Here is a 21917-nt window from a genome sequence, read left to right on the forward strand (position 1 = left end):
AATTCCTCCTATTTGAGGAACAGGGGAAATGGTAAGGCTGCTATTTGCTTTTAAGAGGGCAAATTGCTTATGTAGGGCATCTACACCTGAGCCGACTCAACTGTCAATTAGTGTCAATCAAAAAAGTGTAATGCCCTGCTTTAGGCCTAGAAATTGCTATGATGACTTTAAAAAACGCTGGAGTTCTTTCAATGATGTTTATTATTTATTTAATAAATGAACGGACAGAATTAAACACCTATAACTAGGGCAAGAACTAAATTACTGAATCATAAATAAGATGGGCTCTTTCCGAATCCTTTAACTATAGGTAAGCACCTTCAGGTTGCGAACGTATAAATCGATAATGTATCAATATTTGATGCAAAATATGTCCGATTTTATGAGAGCCTAGACTTAAAATAATCCTCCCATGACTATCAAAAAGGTATTCTTATCAATGAAAATATCGATAGATTAAATAATATGCATACAAGACTTTCAACGACAAAGCGCAGGACTCGTTGTGAACCCCAGGCTTAACTTTTTAGCTATTTCAGCAGCAACATACCGAACGTCTAATTGGAGTGCTTGCGAATGGCGGCCGTCAGCTATGCCCCAGTGGTTTTGAAATGTCCCTTTCGAGGGCCTCTGCGAGTCAGGCGTGCCAGTTAGCCAAGTTAATCAGCCATCAGTCGGCGAGATGGCAATCGAGTCGCATTAAAAACTAATCGCTGGCCAGGCATGCGGCTCAAATGATTAAGCGTTCAATTTGCCAGCACTCGACATGCAATTAAGTTGGTTCGGGATCTGGATCTGCATGAGTGTGTGTTTTGCATGTGCATATGTGCACTTTCTTTGGCTTTCTTTTTGGCCCGATTATGGGTGTGTGTGTGTGTTTGCCAACCTGTTCGTGCTGCACGTGTTTGTACATGCAGCGCCACCGTAATTATGCGCACGACTGACATACATTAGCCGCCCAGCCGCCCAGCCGCCCAGAAACGGGTATTTATAGCCTACTTAAAGGTAACTAACTAAGACACGGCCCGAGCCAAGTCAAGTGGCTATCTTTCAAAGCCCGCAAATGGGATCACCAGCCAGCCATATGCCTTCGAGGCGTTTCTGCTCCTCAGAGAGTGAATGGACGCAAGGAGCCACGAATGGCTGAGGCTCCATAAGTCCTTGCGATAAGACAACCCCAAAAGAAAGCCCCGTGTCAGTCATGAATCTTCGGTGCAACAAAAGCTAAGGGCCCAAAGGAAGTGGGTTGATCTTGGCATCAGATTTAGTTCTGGCCTTTCAAATATTTGGGCTCTGCTGTTTCTGTGCTACAACATTTATTTGCATTGTTTTTATTTTTTCTTTCAAAATGTTTTGCTGTTCCCTATCAAATCACTTAAGTACATTTTGTTGCCGTACCAAAATAAATCGCAGTACGAAAGTAAACCAATCAGTGGAAAATATTTTCAGAACTTTGGAAAACAAAAATTGTTGAATGCATTAGAAGGAAATGTTTATCGTACATGTTAAAGCACGTACTACCACATATTACATTTTAATAAAAATTTAAAAACTAGTTTTAAAACGCTAACTGTAATCCGAAAGTAGTGAAAACGAAATGCTTATCCCACATTTGTTTAGGAAAGTTTCGAATTCTCAATCCCCTGCCAACTCGAAAGTATTTCCCCATTCACCAGAAAATCTTTGGGGCATTAAGACCCCCGTCCCGCTCCTTAAGCTCCACTTGCGATCCTCGCTTCCTGGAAACTTTGCTCGCTCCTCACTGTACAATTTGCTCTACGACTCTTGTTTGACATGCAAATGCTGCAGTTTAGTACATAAAGTTTTTCCGAAACATATATAGGGTGCATGGTACATAGTCGCCTAGGTACATGTCCGATGGACGGATGGGCGTGCTTGTGCTGTATGAGAAATGAGAGCATCGCTTGGCACGCGAATTGTGTGGCAACAATTTGTTGTTTAATTTTGTGTACCAACTGCAAGTTGGAGGCCCAGTGCCAGTCTGCGGCCCTCTAAGCCCATTTGTTTCCCTCGAAAACCCTACTTAAAGCCCAGCGCTTGGACGTCGGCAATTTGCTGCATTCAAGTCGCGACTGGCAGCGCTGCTGCTGCCGCTGATGACGGCAGCCAAAAGAACTTAAAGTAGGTTACTTACTGCCACGCACACACATAGGCATCTTCAAGTGCACTGAGAGAATTGTGCGTCTGCTTAACCTTTGATTTTAATCATGGGAATAAATTAAATCGTAATCTTTTACGTTTGCATTTAATTTTTAATTTCATTAAATATCATAAGCAATTAGATATTTTTTCAATTTAATTACCACAAACCTAGTGCTATTTTCTATGTGTGAAGCCGACAAGTAGCTTTTCTGCATACTTAGGGCCGCGGACCAGCCGAGCGTCCCTGCCACGCCCCTCCGCCTCTCAGCGGCTCAGCGCCCCCGCCCTCACTTTCGGGCGCTGTAATTGAGGCAACTTTGCAGAAAGGCAAAAGTTGCCGCATGTACGAATAGTTTGCTGCATAATGACAGGCGCGCCGGCATGCATATTTATGCCTAGGAGAACCCTCCTCTTCGCAGTCGTACACTTTGTGAGGCGCGGAAAGTCACGCTCTATTGGCCCCCACCAATGTGGCTCACATAAGCGAGTTGAGGGCACTTTTGGTTTAAAAAACCAAACAGAAGCCGAGAAACCCCCCGTGAAAAGAGCTCCCGCTGCGCCGAAAATGATTAATTATTTAGAAACATTTCAATAGAGTTTGTTTGATTTCAAATGAAGCCGCAATGAGCAGAGCAGCTGCCAAAGTGACTTCCGGTGCTTGCCTCTCTTTCACTCCCCCATCTGCCCTCTCCCTCGCACCTCTGTTGGGAAAGTCAACCGCCAACTGTGGCCAGCAATAAAAATTTTACAGACAATTCGCCTTTATTGCGTTTCACACACAGCCAACGCGGAAGCGAGACGGAGCGACACGGCGAGAAAGAGAGCGGAACAGCTGGCTGATGGAAGCCACGGAAAGTTAACGTTTGTAGTTTAGCTGGCTTTAAGTTGGCCAAACTAATTTGTTTTACTAGTTTCTAGCTATAATTTATACCTGGCTTCCCTTAAAACGTAGTGCGATTTCCTAGTTTTTTGTTTGTAAATTAAAGTACAATTTGAAATATTTTCGATTATTTTAAGTTAGTTTTGCTAGGCAAACTAGACTACTAGGCTAGTAGTCTATGGACAAACTAAACCACTCGCTTGTCAACTTTTTTCCAACACAAAAATTCAAATAAATCAAATACTTGTGGCACTGTTTTAGATACATTTTAATTCTTGGTTCGTATGGAATATAACATCGTTTTGCGGCACAGCTGTACACTTTTTCTTTACTTATATATTTTTACAACACATAAATCCCGAAACCACATTCCAATTTTCGGGCGACATGATCGTTGGACATGGGCAAACCCAAAACCGCAATCAATAATGTTGCACACACCAGGAAATAAAAATTCTAAAAAACGAACTTCCGCCCACAGATGGCTATAAAAAGTGTGCTGCATACTTTTAGGCGGCCGGAAGCCATAAAGTCAAGGGGGTATGTTTTTTACTGTTTTTCCAAAGGGGGAGGGGTGGCGAAGGGGCGCCACTTGAGGTGTTCGCCAATGCACTGGCGGGGGCTAAATGAATTAAAAATCGAATGGAATGGCGTTGCAAGCGCGCCAGAGGAAGCGAAGCAATGAAAATTATCCTGAAAAATTGCGCCAAGCGAAAGGAAACTTTAACTGCCACCGGGGCGGGGGCGGTGGCGGCGGTCTCCCAGTGGGCGTGGCAGACTACAACAGCTGCATACAAATGCCATGCCCCATGTGTGTGTGTCGAGTGGCAACAGCAAAGAAAAAAATTAATTTAAATTTTTATGATGCCATAAAAATAATGCATGGCATGTCTGGGCCCCCAGCCAAAAGGAGAGACATCAAAAATGGGCTGGGGGTGGTGGTGCGGACCAGGGGCCCGGCCAGGCTGGGGCGAAGTGAAGTGGAAGCTGGCACACACCGTCCACGGCGAAAGGCAAAGGCACGGCGCCACGTTGCCCCAATTAGCTGCACACTGTGCCCCAGCATGTGGCATTGCACCACCCACAGTCGCAACCCCAGCCCCAGCCCTCCGCACCACCCACACACACTCTCAGCCGACTGGCACCCTAAGCAGCATGTCATTAGTGCCGCCTTCAGAACAAAAGCAAAAACAGGGAGGAAAACACGCGGAAATGCGATGAACAAAATAAAGCGTCGTCGGCGCACGGAGAGCATTAGAAATTCCCGGCTACTTGGTCATGTCCTGGCAATATAATATATACACCTCCAAGGAAGAGCACATAATACACGTGTCCACTCGAGATCTGGTCGTCTGTTAGGCAATATATCTCAGGCAGTGACTGCCGGAGTTCACGGGGATTCACAGGTGGTCTATAGCATATAGCAGTGGGAACAACTCATGTTCTACATAATAAAATTGGTAAAACTAAAGGTAAAAATATGTAATAAATGTATGTATATGTAAAATGATAACCCATAGAGTTTGGATAATTTTGTATTGAATTTTAAGTTTACAAACATCCCACACAACTTAACGTACGAAAAGGAAGTCTCAGTAAGAAAAAGCATAGTTCAACCAATCATAAAATCTAATAAAAAATGACCTATTCCTAAAATCCTAAACATTATATCAAAATACTGTCCAAAAGTGGAACCCTAAAAATGTAAGTTTTATTGGAAATCACAGTCATATTGGACTGTTCTCTAGATACTTTCAAGATTGTATTTTCGTAAAACTGTTTGGCCTGTGACTTGCAGATAGACTGCTCCATTTTATTGAGTCGGAAGTCAATTAGATTTTATTCAGCCTCATTATTACACTTATAGGAGCACACATTGCGTATACGCAATAATCCTTGATAAGCTGCGGGCCAGCAAGCAACCGAGCAAACACCAAAAGTTAGCTCCTCATTTGCACTACATGCCGCAACAGGACAGACGGCCACGCCCCCGGTCCGCCCTACCGCCCACGAAAGCGTCGGGGCGTAACAATGAATACAAATGAGTCATTTATGGCCAACAAAAGGAGCTCGGAAATATTCGCTGCTCAGCGGCCAAAAAAGGGAAGAAAAACAGCAAAAAATGTCAAGGCAAGGACACATCAGCCGAATTTTTTATGCCACGAGGCGAACAATGGTTATAGAGTATTAAATCTGTGACTGGGAAAAGCAATTAAAGTTGATCATACAGTATTTTAACAATAAATTCAATTGCCTTGCGAAAATCAAATTTAATTTAGAAAATATTCTAAATTGTTCTACGATTTTGTTATAATATAATATTTTAATAAATGAAAGTGCATTCCAAAATTAAATCTTTATTACATAAAATAGAACTATCGACATTTTTTAATAAAAATTGGAACAAAAAGTTAATTCTAAAAATTCTTGTAGAACGAAGGCTTTTTTATTAATACCTTTAGTAGCCTTTGATTTCTATTATTTAATTGCATTTACAGCCCCCTCATTTTTGATTGCTTTTCGGAAATCGCCTCAAAATTGCCGAATGGCCAGCAGTTTGCCTGGGCCCGTGCTGTGATTTATTTGACACACTGCATATGGCACACAGAAGTGCTCTTTGATCGTTTCCGGTCATTTCTCATGGCCCAAATTCGGGTCAATTTGTAATCCTCGCCCTCTGACTCCCGCCGTCATCTGTCTTCTCCTCTGGTCCGGTTCTCTGTGTCTGGCGGAGACATTGGGTTAAAAGTCCGGACTAGAACGAAGGCTCTGGCCGTCCGCAGTCTCCCAGCTTTGTTTATGTTTCGTTTGAAATTTATTGTTATGAGCGGAAGGAGACGGTGGCCAGGAGTCGCCGAGGTCCTTTGGCTTTGAACCGAGGACTCGCCATAATTGGATGGGCGTGAACTTCGAGTGGAACTTCGATGGCAATTAAAATCGAAATTTTCAGCACGCAATGCGGGGCAATTAAGCCCCTTCCCCCTCCCATTGATTTACCCATCGATTGCCCCACCTGGCCGCACCGCAAACCCTTTCCCCCCCCCCCAAACGCAATATGATTTACTGCCACATCTCGACTATAATGCTGACTTTAATTGACTCTCAGGTCGGCGGGTGGGTCCGGAGGATCTCCAGGAGTCTCCCGAAAGTGCACTCCATAATTTAAAGTCATTTCACGCAATGCATGACTGGGCTCGCCGGCGGGTATTGAGGTTTTGCCATCCAAAATGACTTTAGTTTTTATGTAGTTTATAAAATATTATATATGTATATTTTTTTTTCTGGTTTAAATGTAGAATACATTTGAAAATATTTTAAGTACTAATGGAAAAGTTTAAACAAATATAAAAATTCTAAAATTGAAATGCTTGGTCAAATGTTCCAAAAGTTGTATATAATGATAATGTTTTTTATAGGGCACCTTCGGTGTCACTATTTTTCTGAGCCACTTCCGCTCTCCTTTCTTGCTGCTCTTCATTTTCATGTTTCACTTCCGTTTCGCTGGCAACAATTTAATATTTAAAAAGCGCAGGACGACGCGAAAAGCCGAGCGGCAGGGCAGGGCGGGACAAGAAGAAGTAGTTCTAGTTCTGCAGGGAAAGAAGGAGCAAGGCAGCGCAATGCAATTAATCAAAATGCTGGCCGCGAGTCCTTCTCCGGCCCCGCCCATTTCAAACGCCCCTGCCCCCTTTCTCGCCCACAGAACAAACCCAATTTCCCTGTCCCTTCGCTGCATTTGACGCCTGGCCGGGCACACTTAAAGAAATATTGTTTAGCTTTGAAAATGTACACCTCAAGCTCAAGTTAATAACAGAATTTTCAATAATTAGGTAATAGTGTGGACTCAATCAATCGTTGGATTTTAGTGCTTCAAAATGTAGTCACAGAAGAGACTTAAATTTCCCAAACGTATCCACATGTTTTTCTATCTGAGCAGTGCACTGTAAGTGCAAGCCATAAATGTATGTATGTGCTTAAAGGGGGGGCCAAGAGGCGTGCCAAAGGGGGGGGCCCTAGTACTATGTGCCATGCAAAAACGCAATTCGCAGCAACTTGGCTGAGACAGGAAACAAAACTAATTATCGTTATAGCGAAATTTCTGTTCCCCTACCGCTGTAAGTCCAACCGCTCTCTTCAGCCCCTCCCGCTGTCAGCCTTTAGGGGTGGGCGCGAAAAGGGGCCGGAAATGGGGGCGGGGCCGCCCATATTTATAATTACTGTTTGCACACTTAGCGAAGACGCCAGGAAGAGGAAGAAGAATCCTGAGAAGAAGCTCTAGAACCCGAAGAAGAAGCTTTCTACATTATGGAGAACCAGAAAGGTGACATGTTTGAAACTCCATTTTCAAAATGATGCTCATTAATCATGAAAAACACCCGGAATGCTGACAAGCTCAGGGGTGTGGGGGCAAAAGTTGAGGGGGGGCTTGTATCCCGTGGTGTGGATGCACTCCCCGAGTGGGTGTGCGTGTGTGTTTTGGCTATGGCGTGTCGCGTAATACTTTGTTAGGCCCCAACACGCAAATCAGCCAACGAAATTGTCACACAGGAAAAGCCGGAGGAGGGGCGGATAAGCGATGGGAAAGTGGGGAACTCTGGACAGGGGTGCCAGTGAGCCAAGGTGAAAGCCTGGGCTTCGATATGGCCACGGGTCAAGGGTCCTGAAGTACAGTCCGTCTCAACTGCATATGGCACTGAGTCAGATATGCACCACTAACACTCAAAACATTAAATTAACATTAAAAATACGAAACATATTCCATTTTAAACTTACAAATGTTTTAGTATTCTGTACCAAAATTCCTTTAAACTTTAAAGCTGTAAACCTCTTTGATGAAGCGCTACTAGTTGGTAACTAGGAATATTATTGATTCAACAATCGAGCACATATTTTCCACAACAATTTGAATAAATAATGACAAACTCCACGGCAAATATCGAATGCCAGGGGTCAAGCGCAGGGATAAAATATTTCCATTGCCAGGGACTGTAATTGCCAGCAACTACGTGTGTGATCACAACACTTAAACGCACTGTTCAGAGCACCACATTGCCTTACAGGTAGCCCAATTAGGGCCTCGACCGTTCCCTTTGACCTTGCACGCACAACCGAAGAGTTCGTGACATTGAGCCAGAAAAAAGTGGGTGAACTAAAAACCAGGAAAGTTAATTGGTCTTGATTTACGAGCATTGGCTTAACGGAAACCCAAGCAGAAGATAGTGGGCCACTTTAATTTTCATACTCGCCCGGCCGACCCCAAGGTGGCCTTTATTAGACAGGGACACTATCTGACCGCTAGCCACTATCTCGGTGTCTTTAAGGTCGACCTTGAAACGCAGCTGTTGTCCGACCCACACGCACCACAAATACAACGCAAGTTGTATAGACAAACCCCAAGGATGGCGACCAAGGTGGCCCAACGAGGGATCGATGTTTTGCATACCCTACATGATGAGGCAATTCGCCACGTTAAATAATGCAAGGGCTTTAGAATTGCACCATGAGCCACTTATTCAGGGTGATTATTATCCATTGGACTTTTGCCGGGCTCAAAGTTAGGGCTATAGACCAACATGGACTTTCAATCAGCTTTGTACTTTATATTATCAAAGCCATGTTTCACCCCAATTTGTTTACGACTTCCGTAGCCTATAAGAGCCTTTTATTAAACTGTGTTCTCATGTTATTTGTGTAAGATTATTTACTATATTTTTTATTATTTTCCATAGGATCTTTCCATACCCTCTCAAGGAGCTGTGTGAGCGGACCCTATATTTGACATTGTCTGTCCCTTACCTTGTTGTCGCTCCTTTGGCCCCTAATCCTCCTCATCTTTCCCATTTTCTGTTATTTTCCCCTCGAATGTGTGTGTTTCGTGTTTGTTTGGCTCTTTTTGGGGCTTCAGCGGTCGCACGTAGCGAACTCCATTTACGTGTCCCCGAATTTTGCACAGTATTATGTGGTCCTGCTTTATCCCACCCAATAAAGTCGAGGCAAACTGTACTGGAAACAGAAGTCGAAGTGGAAATTAATAATGAATATGGCAGATCCCAAAATGATGGAATCGCATCGATAGGATTGAATATAGGTATGCGTTAAAGCTGGCTGGAAGAGAGGCATATCCTTGGCGACAGGTGGCGTCTGTCAATGCCCGGATTTTGGCCAGAAGCCGAGGCAGCTTAGGCGCTCATAACCGTGGGAGATTAATATTTAATTAAATCGACGTGCTGCTGGCTGGGATCTGATGACAAGAGCTTGTACAATGCGAAAAACCGCCGACAGCCCGGTGATTTATTTATGTTTTCTCTGTCTGTCTATCTGTCTGCCGTCTGTCTGTCTGTCTGAAAATATTAATTATATACCGGCTAACAAAGTTGGCACACAAAACAGCGCCTAACCCAGGGAAATTGAACTCCCCAGCCAGCTGCAAGCTGTTTTCAAGCTGTCAGCAAAGTTGGGCCGTTCAAGAGGTGTTAAACCGATTCCAAACTTTGTGAATGTTGAGGTAACATTTTAAAAACTTGGCACAGCTGCCAAAGTATAAGGCCTAGAAGGTAATTTCATAGGTGAACCTTAAAGGTTGTTCTTTTTTCGGAATTATAGATGATAATAAATTTAATAATAATAAATAATAATTTTTTTTATGTTAAAATATAAAACATCTTTAGTTTTCTCAGCCACCTTTAAACTGGCCAACCAATGTTGCGAAATCGTTTGGCAAACTGCCCATATCAAGTGGTCCGGAGATTTGCAAATCGAAAAAATGCCGAGACTTTTCCACCGCTTTTCCTGCGCCGCTGGGAAGATAGTGTGTGCACCTTAATTACGCCATAAATACGTGGCACACCTCCTTCAAGGATTGCCCGAATCTCATTTGCCCTTGCGGTCGGGTCACGCTTTCCTTCACCGGGACGCACCGCACTCCTGCCTCCCTTTTGGAGTCTTTGTTTTGGGCCATAAGTCTCACAGACAAGCCACGTTAAGGCCGAACCTGAATCTGAGAAACGAAAACCAAACTGCGTTTCAGAGTGGCGGCATCAGGGTGAAGCGCTGTACCCTATTAACTATAAAATATAAATACAACAAAACAGCATTAAAAACAGCATACAACCACAAACAATTAAATAAAAAAGGTAAATCTCTTCAAAATGTGCATAAAAGTATGCTACAAAAAAACAAAGGTATAAAAAGTAGCTGCATACTTTGCAGCACTCTTTAAAATGGTTTAAAAACTCCAACAGTTTCCATGAAGCAGACGGCTTTCCATCCAAATGTTGGCTATTTCGAGGTTTCGAATAGACTTGCAGTGTCCTACCCGAAGCACCCTACATTTGGGGTGATGTATAGCACTGGTTAATCAGAACCTTCGCCGAAACTTGGAAACGTTTTGTAAGCGCTCATGTTGTCAACTCCACGGCGGCAGTTGGCATCACCCCAACATTTCCCCGATTTATGCTGTTTTCCCGGAGTCCGTATGCTTTGTGTTTCTGGCAGAGTTTGTCATTCGTATGGCGACAGGGCTCTCCGAGCAAGTGGACCAACGGCCCAGCGTGGATCTGTGTCTCGCTTATGATTGCATTATGGCGAAAAACAGCTGAAGCTGATGTACCAGAGTCCAACTCGCTGTGCCTGCCTTCGCAGTAACACAACAGGAACATCAACAGCTACAGCTGCGTAAATTTGCATAATTCCGCAATAAGCTGCAGGGGGGTCTTTGGTTTTTTGGGCTGAGTGAAAAGTTTAGAGACGAAACTGTTTCGGCAGACTAGAAAGTTTCATCGGCTTGTAACTGATGTTTTCCTGCAGCAACGAGGGGGTCTTGCTTGTTGGGAGGGATTTATCAGCTCGGATCACTCTCGCCTCCCGTCCACACACTTTGATTCCCATTTTGACGGAGCTGGAGCTGCAGATGGAGCTGAGGTTGGGGCGTAATCCATCAAGAGTTGGACAGTTTTGGGGGAAGAGTCGGTCACAACCAGTGACTGATCACGGGGGTCACGGCGGACGCTTAAGAGTGATAAGCGCAGATTTGAATTTGAAACTAATTAATTAAGTGCACTCTTTAAAATATTTACTAACATACTTTTAATTTTACTTTCAATGCCTTTAAAACAGTTTGAAAACTATTGCATAAATTACATTTTAATTGATGCCACATTTCCCGAACACAAGCCCCAACGCATAATTTGTTTACTGTAACTAAAATCCCGTCGTAATTAATTTTCTATGAAACCACAAACTTGTCCTTTCCACTGCCTTCGCAAAGCCCCAAGTTTCACTCCGGCAATGCCTTCTCATGGCGGCCAAAATCATCTGCACTCCGCCGCAATGGAATTTTAATCTCACCCCCCTTTTGCCATTTGTAAGGAAGTGACATGGGCGGCGGCGAGATAATAGAGGGGCTGAAACCAAATCCCCGAGGGTTTTGCAACGTCGATTACGCCCCAAAGGCGCAAAAAAGGCGGGGGAAAGGGACTTGTCGCAGGACATGTGTTCCAGCCAGCCTACGATGGTTGGCCAAAGTGTTACTGCTATTGCTGCCGAGAAAGTCACATGGCTAAGACAGCAACAACGTGGTAATCTAGGTATTAAACTTGCAAGCCGGGCTAAAACAAGCCCGGATAGCACACGTTTTTGCGGTGATAGCTGTCAGATACTGGGAAAAACTCACTGTAAGATATTACAAGAATGGCTATCATAATATAATCTCTAGCTGTGCAATTTATTCATCTATTTCACTTAAAGACCTCTAAAAAGTCAAATTGCACAGTCCAGCGTAAATGAAATATGTAAAACACGATCTCTTAAGTATTCCAAAGACAAAAATAGTTTTTAGCCATACAGAATCTACTTGGTAGTGGTAATTTCAAACACAAAAATAACTGGGGGTTTTCTAATTGGCGCAGAATTTCCGGAAAACTCAACGCAGGTCGGCAGAAATTTGCCAACAATCATTGCTGTTTGACGTCAGTTAATTCCCAAAAACCAAAGAAATCTTGAGTCAATGCCCATTAAATCGATGACAGCAGGACAATGGAATTGTGTGTGCTGGCCATGGCCAACGTTTTTGCTTAACCACATTCATTGGTTTTGGCCCTCAGGGAAACTCCTTTGTACACAAACAAAAAAAGTTAGTTAGTTAAATAAATAATTTTGTAAATATTTGGGCTATATAAAATGGCTTAAATCTTATCAGCTGAATCAGATGATTCACTAAGTCTTAAGGTCATTTTTAATTAGCTATAGGATTTTTAAAAAATCAAAAGCAGACCAAAAATTCGAACAGAGAAGTATAAGGCATGATTTTGGGAATAATTAATTAATTAGGAAATTGAATAGTCAATTTCCTTAATCTTCAAAACCATTAATTGCGGTTATTATTATCGAAGAACATGTTTTTAATCATAGACAAACCGGTAATGAACTGTACCAGTAAATTGGAAGAATTTCCCCCTGTGCAATTTGCTCTTTACCCACAGTCCCAATGCTTCACAGTTTTTGTTTGCATTTGCTCCCTTGGCTTGGTTCTGTTGGATTTTATGAGCCGGAGTTCGGGATGGGCCAGATGGCAAGGAGGTGGAGGTGGGGGAGATGGGCTATCTGAAGGCGGAGTTCCCAGAGCTGGAGCCTCGGCCGGGGTTCAATTAATTGCTCGTCTCGGCCGCGCAGCTGCCATGTGGAGGCCCTGTAAACAGACCACTTGGGCGGGTGTTTGCGCTTGTGTTTGTCCATGTTTGTCCACGTCTGCGTTTGTTTCCCTGTCTGTGCTCCGCTGCGGAGCAGTGCCCATGTTGTTTTCCCCGCGTCTTGGTCAAAGGACCAAGGGATCATCCGCCAGCACCACCACCGCCACCCCCTCATTTTGGCGCCCTGGAATGTGCGTGGTTCTGTGTGCCAAAACGCTTAACACTCCACTGATCACGAGGCTCCTAAAAGTTGATGAACGGTCTGGCAAGGGAGGGGTAGAGGGGAGCGGAATCAGGGGGCGTAAGCGGTGGGCGGGGCCAACTGGAGCTGCCCAGTGAAGCGCTATAAAACCGTAATCGGCTTAATGGACAACTCACATGGCCACTTGCCATGCAACTGCAGCCATGAGCTCATGAAGTTGGCCAAGTTGAGAGACAGTCTTTTTTAGCAAAGGTTTAAGTTTAGTAGTTTTCAGTTTAATTTAGTGAATTATTAATTTAAAAAAAACAGATATGATTGATTTTTTAATCCATCTAAAAATCCTAATCCTTAATTTTCACACAAAAACCAGTATTTTGGCCGATATTGTGGAAATAAGGTCAGAATAAGGGATGGGAAAACTACTAACAAAAATTTTTAAAAATTATTTCGAATAGAATGAAAAGAATTCCAAATACGGTCAAATTGTTGATCTTTTTGTTGTGCGTTTTGATTTGACTAAATTACGACTGAAAAACGAGTGAAAAAAAATTGTTCGTTCAAAAAATGCCAATCGCTATTTTTGCGGAAAAATACCAGTTTTTTGGTCGACAATGACAATGACGTCAGAATGAGGAATGTGATACCTTGTTGAACTCGTAATTAAATTCCGAATCGATTGACATTTAAATCTGAAAAATACATTTTTTGAAAATATTTTCGAAAAAATGTATGGTACAACCCTGGCAAAAAATGAGAAGTTCGGTCAAAAAATAAATTACCCAAAAAGTGACGGGGATCGATAGCCCTGGTTGATAGCTGCTCAAAACAGTTGATATTGTTGTGCGTTTCAATTTGACTAAATGACGACTGAAAAACGAGTGAAAAAACAGTATTTTTCGTCCAAAAAAGCTATTCCCTGTTTCTGCGGAAAAATATCAGTTTTTTGGTCGACAAATTGATGATAAAAATGACGTCAGAATGAGGAATGGCTCGTTGAGTTCGTAATTCAATTCCGAATGGATTGGCATTTAAATGTTAAAACTAAAATTTGTGACAATTTTTTCGAAAGATGATACAACCCCTGACAAAAAACGCCAAATTTGGTCAAAAAATTATTTCCTAAATAGTGAATAGTGGATGGCCTGGTTGATAGCTGCTCGGTCATTTGCGTGTGGAACTCGTATTGAAAATAATGACAGAAAACCGCCGGAAAAAAGGTTTTTGTCAAAATCGTAATCACTTTTCTTACACACGGTTTTTGGTATTCTTCGCAAAACTTAAGTACAAACTTGTTACACACCACACATGCTCCACAAAAACAGAGAATATCTAATACACTTCAGTGACTTTCTGTTCCTGGCACGCCCACTTACGAGCATGGGGCCTTTGATTAATTTAGGCTTTAATTTATTTAATTATAAGCCAGGGCATGGGGAATTCTGTCACCTGTTGCCCCAAAAAGTCTGGCCAAAAAGAAGAACCTGCAAATTTGCGAATTTGTTTATTGGCCCTGAGGAAAATGGGGGGCGAAAAGCCGAAGGAAATTTGTTGTTGAGCTCAAATGAAGTGAAATGAGAGAAATCGGCTTAGCTTAAGTCACCACACACTGCTCTTCCGCCCGTGGAAGGCCCTTCCACTTCCCTTTCCCTTCTTCCCCGCCTGTCCATCTGCTCAAATTACTTTGAATGGCATTAAGCGCTCTCACAATCCCTGGGAAACCCATCCCCACTACTCGTATTTTAGCAGCCCCTGCCTGTCCCCCATAAAAAGCAACAACAAAAGAAACAAGGACAACGGGAGGCAAGTCAGGGGCATAAAAAACACGACGAAACAACAGGTTGGCCTGCACACACAAAAAAAGGAGCGTACTCGAAAACACGTACATACATTAAGACATTATCCGTGCTAAAACGAGATGCGATTGTAAAATATTAAAGCAGGATTTGCAGGTGGAGATAGCCTAACATATAATTTACAACTTAATAAATTAATATATCTTGAGTGTATTTTACTAACCGCACATTTAAATATTAATAATGCCAAATTTTGATAGCCCAACAAATACGTTCACTTCTTAATTATTTAAGATTTAAGTCAAGGTTATAAAAAATGCAATTATTAATACTAAAGTAAACTAACTTATTTTAATTCTCAAGTATTCAGTTTTTAAAACCCATCAATCCACCCTCGTGCTGCTTCCAAATTTCATACTCTACCACCCACCCGTTTGTGTTCTGTTGCTTTGGTCGAATTTTCCTGGCTTTTTCTTCGCTTTTCTTTTTGTTTTTCTTCCCTATTTTGGCATAACGAGGTGCTTCATGGATTCCTGGCAAAAGGATACAAAACATATCCCCTATATGCGTATCATAAATCGGCATTGTAGGAAAAATAAAATCAAGGTGTAAAGAAGATATACTTTAAGAAGTCGGTATACTTCATATATAAGTTCAACTATTTAAATGGTTGCAATTATTCAGTTTTTCAGTTTACATAAAATGTTTAAAGAGTTTTAACACTCCTAAATGAAATACATTTTGTTAGTTATTTATTTTTAATTGAAGAAAAACTAAAATCTCGCTCGTTTTTCGCCATTTTCAGTATTTTTGCCCCCGGCTTCTAAATATTTTGCATATACAGGTGACAGAAAATATGGCAAGGGAACAGGAAGGATGTGCCGAAATGTATAAAAAGGCGTAGAGAGACAATAAGTAGAACCCAAATGGCTTTGTCGGTTTATTAAGCATATTTCGTAGGAATTTTAATGCGAAAAGCCGACTTTTCCTCTTTGGACCCCCGCATTTCCGCCTCTTTTGGCCTCGAGGTTTTGACAAAAAAACGACCAAAGTAAAAGTTGACATTTTCGGGGCTTTTCCGAGCCCAGTTTTTTTGTTACGCCATACACACACATATCTATTTGCATTTTCCTTTTTTTTTTTGGTTTTCTTCCATATACACACATATATTTATCACATTTGAAACAACTTTTGTTGTTGGCCTTTTTGGGAATATGTTGCAATTTTAGCATCATAAAAATGCAAATGGGCTTGGGTTCTGTAAGGACGAAAAAGGCAGGGAGATATTAAGCCGATTTAAATGAAAAGCTTTGAACATTTTGCACTGTCTGCCCATCAATACGTGGGGTTGTGTGTGTGGAACATTAGCTTGGCTTATGTTTAAATATGCCATGACATCGATGAATAGTTAAGGGCTCCGGAAGGGGGGTGGTTGATGGGGTAAGGGCTATGGGTTGTGGGTTAAGGGTTAAGGGTTGGCGGGTTGTTCCTGCCTCCACTTAGAGATGGGGATTACAAAGCACTGGCGATGATGATGCCCAGGCGGTGCAAATGTTTGCCAGCCAATGGAAGTGCCTTGTAAGCCACACAAATCCTATTTGGAAATTGAATTGCATACTCATATACACCCATAGTTGTAGCACTTTGTAAGCCTGTCATGCTGGGCTTTGTTCACCCGAAGCATACCCCACTTTGCCTTGTTCCACCGGCATTTTTGTGCCTAGCAAAAACAATTTATTAAGCAGCTGCTCATTTGATCCTTCTTTAACTGAAACTACCTAATTCAAGTTCTTAGTTTATTATTTCCACAGTTAGAGATTGCCATCAAAGTATTACTCATACGCCGTGTTGCACAAGCGAAGTCCTGCATTTCGTTGCGTACCGTGCGCAGCAGTCAACTGCAAGTCAAACTCAATGGCATAACAGCTTCCTTGGACGTGAGCGAATGCAAGATGTCGGAATTATTCCTCTGACTTGCTGCGTCCCTACTTTCCCTTATTGGGAAATTGCTCCGCACATTACGCATACGTCACGTTGCACGACTACCCGCTCAGAGCTCAGCGCAGATTACGTTGGTTTGGTTTGTTATTTATTGACAAAACATCAGGAGCAGGAATGTCGATGACATGTACTACGCATACGCCGCGTGGAGCGATGGAGGAGGCCCGAGCCAAGGGGCACCCGAGCCAGGGGAGTTTTTCAAGGGCAGATGTCAAGTGATCCAGATTGTTGGCGGCTAACTTTTGCATTTCGCCCCAAACAATTTAACAATTTTTTGGCCTTTTTGGCATTTCATTTAGGTTCGAGTAGGTGGTGCTTTTTGGTGGGCAAAAACTTGTTGTCGCATCAACAACGAGCTAGCAAGAACAACAATGGGCTTGTGCCACACATTGCTATGGTTGCGGACATTTTAATTAGACTTTAGTGGCTTTTGTGGCCGCCATTGTTGTCTTGCTGCCAACTGTGCACTAAATAAATTTTAGTGCCAAACACACTCGACCCCACACGCGCACAGGGCAGACAAGGGCACCAACACTTGAGTTGGCACTCAAAATTCCGGAGAACTCGTAGGGATCCAGACTTCGCGCTCCGCCATAATAATTCACTTTGTAGTGCACAAATTTTATTAAAGGTAATGTCGAGATAATATTGCAAGTCATAAAAAATTCAAGGCACTCTGAGCATGGCGAAGGTAGTATATGTAGCTGGGTTATAACTATTTTTCTTATATCTTCTTCCTGGTAAAACAAAAAATATACCTCATATTTAGTTGTGCCACAGAAACCTTCACAGTGCCTTTAAGAGTGCCCGAAAGTATGTAATGAAAAATAATCAGTTATCATTTATACTCCCGAAATGTAGCATATTTTTAGACACATTAATAAGGGATTAAACTTTTTTTAGTAAAGCTGCGAATTTATTTCCATATAAATTAAAGATGGCTTTTAAAAGCATTAGCGAAAATAGTACTCTCACCGCAAAATCTTTTGTCCGTTAATTAGCGCTGAAAAAACCAACTAAATTAAATTTTCCTTTGACCAAAACTTGCACTCGCCATTATTTATTCATGTCAAAAAAAGTACAAAACGATAAACGCCCCTTGATATGTTAAATCCATTATGGTTGGGATTATTCAACCATTTCTAATCTGAGGGCACCAGCAAAATTCGATGCGAAACGTTATCTAACGCAGCGCTCGTTCATTTGGTTGGCTATTCAGAAGCAAGTTTCCCCCGTTTATTTTTTTGTTTAGTTCTGTTTTCAGGTTAATTTTTGCTGCCCCCTTTTTCTAAAAATCCCATTTTAGTTGTTCGTAAAAATACCCCTGGGTGGCTTTAACCACCCAAAAGTAGGCAATGTTTTATGTTTTTCGCTGGAAAGGGGCTGTAAGTAAAATGGGAAAATGCTTACAGGCGATGGCCAACAAATTGCTCAGGTTAATGGACAAATAGATCGTTGGATAATTATGCAAAAAGTTGTAAGCGAAAAGGCAGAGGTGCAAAAGAGGGCCGGGCTAAAAATCAACAGGCCATAATGGGTTAATTAAGGCAGGGCGATGGAAAAGTGGGGCGAAATCCCGCTGTGCTGCACTGCATGAAACCGAATCATCTGTCCGGTCTGTCTATTAATTAGTCCAAAGTGGATAGAGGAAATAGCCAGAGGGGACTGGGGAAATAGAAAATGGAAAACGGTCGGGAAGGGTTAAGCAAGGCGGACTGTGGGCCTGCTAAAATATGCAACATGCTCATTACAAGCACAATAATTAAACTCCGGAGTGCCACAAAATTCAAATATGCACTGGCAGTCGGAGAGGGCAAGGAGGGGACGGCCGGGGCAAAAGAAGGGGGTCGAGCAGGGGTTTCTAGGGGTCACTTTGTTTACGCGGTTTTGTATGACATTCATACACGTACGTGCAATCTATGTGCGTGAGTGTTTGGCATGGATTTGCGTTGTTTGCCTCGAAAGCTATGAGGAAAAAGCAGCGTTCCACAAGCAAAGTCAGTGCAGAACGTGCCCCATTCATTCCCCCGACCCTCCTCCCCTTCCCCTCCACTGGTGTCTACCAAACCCCCTTTGGGTCTGCGTGCAAATTAATGCGACATTTATTCATTATGCCATGAAACAGTCATAGAAGGAGCGAGCGGCTGGGGTGCAAGGATAACCAGGGGCTGGGCGTTGGCTTGCTGGTGGGGACTGGAAGGACAGATGAAGCAGCCAACGACGGCCGGGCAACAAAGGCGATGACACACCAAAACACCGTGGGGTCGGGTGGATCACAAATAATGAAGCCATTACATTTTTAAGATACATTCATTTTGATTTAGGCAATTTAAAAAATCAAGAAAAAATATTTAGATTTTAAATCACAAATAAACATGCCCGAATGTATGCAATGATGATTATAGCCCACTAAAATATACTATTACTATAAAGGTCTCAAAATTTATTTTAAGCGTAAATATTTACACTGAAGACTTTTAGACACCATTTTATGAGACTTCAGTGATCAAATTAAAATTGGAGTTTTGAAATCTCCAAAAATTACTTTTTTGTATTTATGTACTTCTTTTCCTCCCACTGTGCAATGACGATAACCTGAATGCGGCGCCCACTTGAGCGCCTCTGCCTACCAACTCCGCAGTCCGTAGTCCCCACTCCGAAGTCCCCATTCCGTAGTTCCCATTCCCCAATCCTTACGCCCCGGATCGCTCTGTCTCCCCTGCTCCGCCTCCACAAATGTGTCGCCGCAGAGCGTCGAGGGACATAAAAAGCATTTGCGTGATTTTATTTCGCATTTTTTGCTCTTCCCTCACTGCGGCTCAACTTTGCTTTCACCGCCGGCGTTTCTTTCACTGTTTCCATGGCCGGAGAGTAGGCTCGTCTCCGGAGATTGGCTGTGTGAGTGCTTACCGAGCTTGTGTTAATTTAATCACAGTAAAAAGAATTTAATTAGTCGCACAAACACGACCGAAAACCAGAGCGGACTAGAATGGCCCTAATAAAGGGCGTGCTGAATAAATTTCCATAATTCGAGAGGCCTAGAAACGGCAACATCTGGCCTGGTCAAATTATTAACTCGCCCGACTCCGCCGCCAAGTGTGGACAATGACCATAAAATGGAGGCAGGAAATCAAAGTTAGTGAGGCAACGCTTCCCGAGAAGATGGAGTGCTCCAAACACTGGAAAGATACTATTCAAGCCCCAAATAATTGACAGGATTCTACAAGATTCAAATAATCTTAAACAGATAGCAAACTTTAAAAATCATATTTAACAGGTCACTCAAATCGGAATGTAATGATGTCTTATACTACTTTCGTCTGTGTCTACCACTCCCCAAAAAAGGCAATTTCACTGGCAGTCTGCGCTGTTTTTTATCGCTCGTTTGGTCCCCACACAGAACATAATGCCATTTTTATTTTAATCCCGCATGCAAGGGCTCCCAGCCCCATCGCCTCTTCACTCCTCACGTCCTTCTTGAGTTTCCCCAAATGGCAATTCAGTCAATGACAGGGCATAAAAGATCCACCGCACGAGAGGAAAAAAAAGGGGAATTCTTGTCTATTCAACTATGAGTAAAAACCTATTTTGCCCAGGTCATGCATGCGGCCACACACGGTACATCTACATACATCTGCATATAGATCCGTTCGCAGGACGACCCCGAGTGGAAGTCAATTCAAGCAGCTTACTTTTATTTAAGTAAACGGCAAAGGAGCACACGTCCAGGGCCATACATATATGCATATATCGCTTTTTGCGGAATGTGCTTGAGATGCTATGGCTGCTGACCTTTTCTATGTTATTTTATTGTGGGGATTGTGGCGTCTTTGCTGCCCGCCCACCTGAATGCCGCCCCTCACTCATCACGCCTCTCGCTCTCGCCTTGCAGATTTCAATTTGCAAGAAGAGGCCTCCATTCCGGAGGACATATTTGACCAGCACGACGGCGACATCAGGGATGAGGACGCAGACTCGGCCCACATTCAATACGCTCCATCTGCAGCTGCCACCGGCGAGGAGGAAGACGCCGCCGCCGCCGCCGAAGATGACGAGGATGTGGGGCTGATGGAGGAGGACGACGATGCATCTGAGGCAGCTGATATCGTGAGTACACACACATGGCAATGCACTTTAAAAAAATATGCTCGATCAGGGACCTGCATCTTGAAAAACTGAAAATGAAGTATGTTTCTGGTTAAACCTTTTAAAACTTCGAACAAAGGATTCATTCACCAAAAGCTAAGGGTGCATGTTTGGGCGCCATTTAAAACAGTCAACTTTTTCGTTTGTTACTAAAAGAAGGTCCTTAAAGAAATATAACTGGAGAAACCAATCAACTAGGTTTAAAATAATGGTTTTTATGATTTTTATCTCTGAGTAAATTTATTGGCAAATAATAACATAATAATAATAATAATGAATAATAACATAGTTTAAATGTTTTTCTTCTTATTTTTGTTCAAGTATTTCAAATATGCGACGAATTGTAGCTGAAATACAATATTTCTCCCCACTCTATGACTTTTTTAGTGTACACAGACAAACATAAGTACACGCAGATGCTTTTTAGAGTGCCCCGAGCCTACAGTCAAGTCCATTCCGAATGAGGTCAGTTCTATTGAACCAAGTGGGGTGACGGAGGACCGGTGGACGGGTGGTGGATGGGGATGCCTATAAGGGGTGTCCATTGAAATGTCGCACAATGCGAGCGGCCAAGTCAAATTACTTTTTCAGCTGAGGAGGCGGGGGAGGATGTCCCACTCAGCTTAGCTCAATACTCAATCCCCGCATTGAAATTCACTTGAGCAAAAAATGGGACCAAAGTCGAGAAGAGCAAGAGCCAAGCACTTGAAAGCGTTTTGAAACCAAAATTTAGAAGAAAAATAATTGCCATAGAGGGGAAAGGCTGCACGAAAACCAGAGGAGGGCCTGGTCAATGCCTTAGAAGCTTAACATCACGTAAGGAACTGAGGACTACATTTAGACAATAATAACGGAAGCCATTACTAATTTACTGAAAGGGTGAAACATTTTAAACGATGAAGACTGAAGGCAAAGCTTGTAAAACACGGGACGGGGCACTGTAAGAAGTGGAAACACCGTTTAGCACTTTAGAATGCACTTACTAGATCTTACAACCATTGCATTGACAATTTCTCGGAATTGCAATTCCCCCAGAAGTCCCGTTC

General features: G+C 42.7%; 2 protein-coding genes across 4 annotated transcripts in view; one reads left to right on the forward strand and one right to left on the reverse strand.

Annotated features, from left to right (window-relative positions):
• LOC108027587 (protein yippee-like) overlaps positions 1-21917 on the reverse strand; it is a 63465-nt gene that overhangs the window by 13371 nt on the left and 28177 nt on the right. The gene's annotated exons all lie outside the window — the stretch shown is intronic.
• LOC108027595 (uncharacterized) overlaps positions 1-21917 on the forward strand; it is a 40792-nt gene that overhangs the window by 10931 nt on the left and 7944 nt on the right. Inside the window, exon 2 of the mRNA XM_017099113.3 lies at positions 20618-20832. Coding sequence (XP_016954602.1) covers positions 20618-20832 — 215 coding nt within the window. The remainder of the gene's footprint in view (positions 1-20617; positions 20833-21917) is intronic.

This window comes from Drosophila biarmipes, chromosome X (genome assembly GCF_025231255.1).
Source record: "Drosophila biarmipes strain raj3 chromosome X, RU_DBia_V1.1, whole genome shotgun sequence".
NCBI lineage: Eukaryota > Metazoa > Arthropoda > Insecta > Diptera > Drosophilidae > Drosophila > Drosophila biarmipes.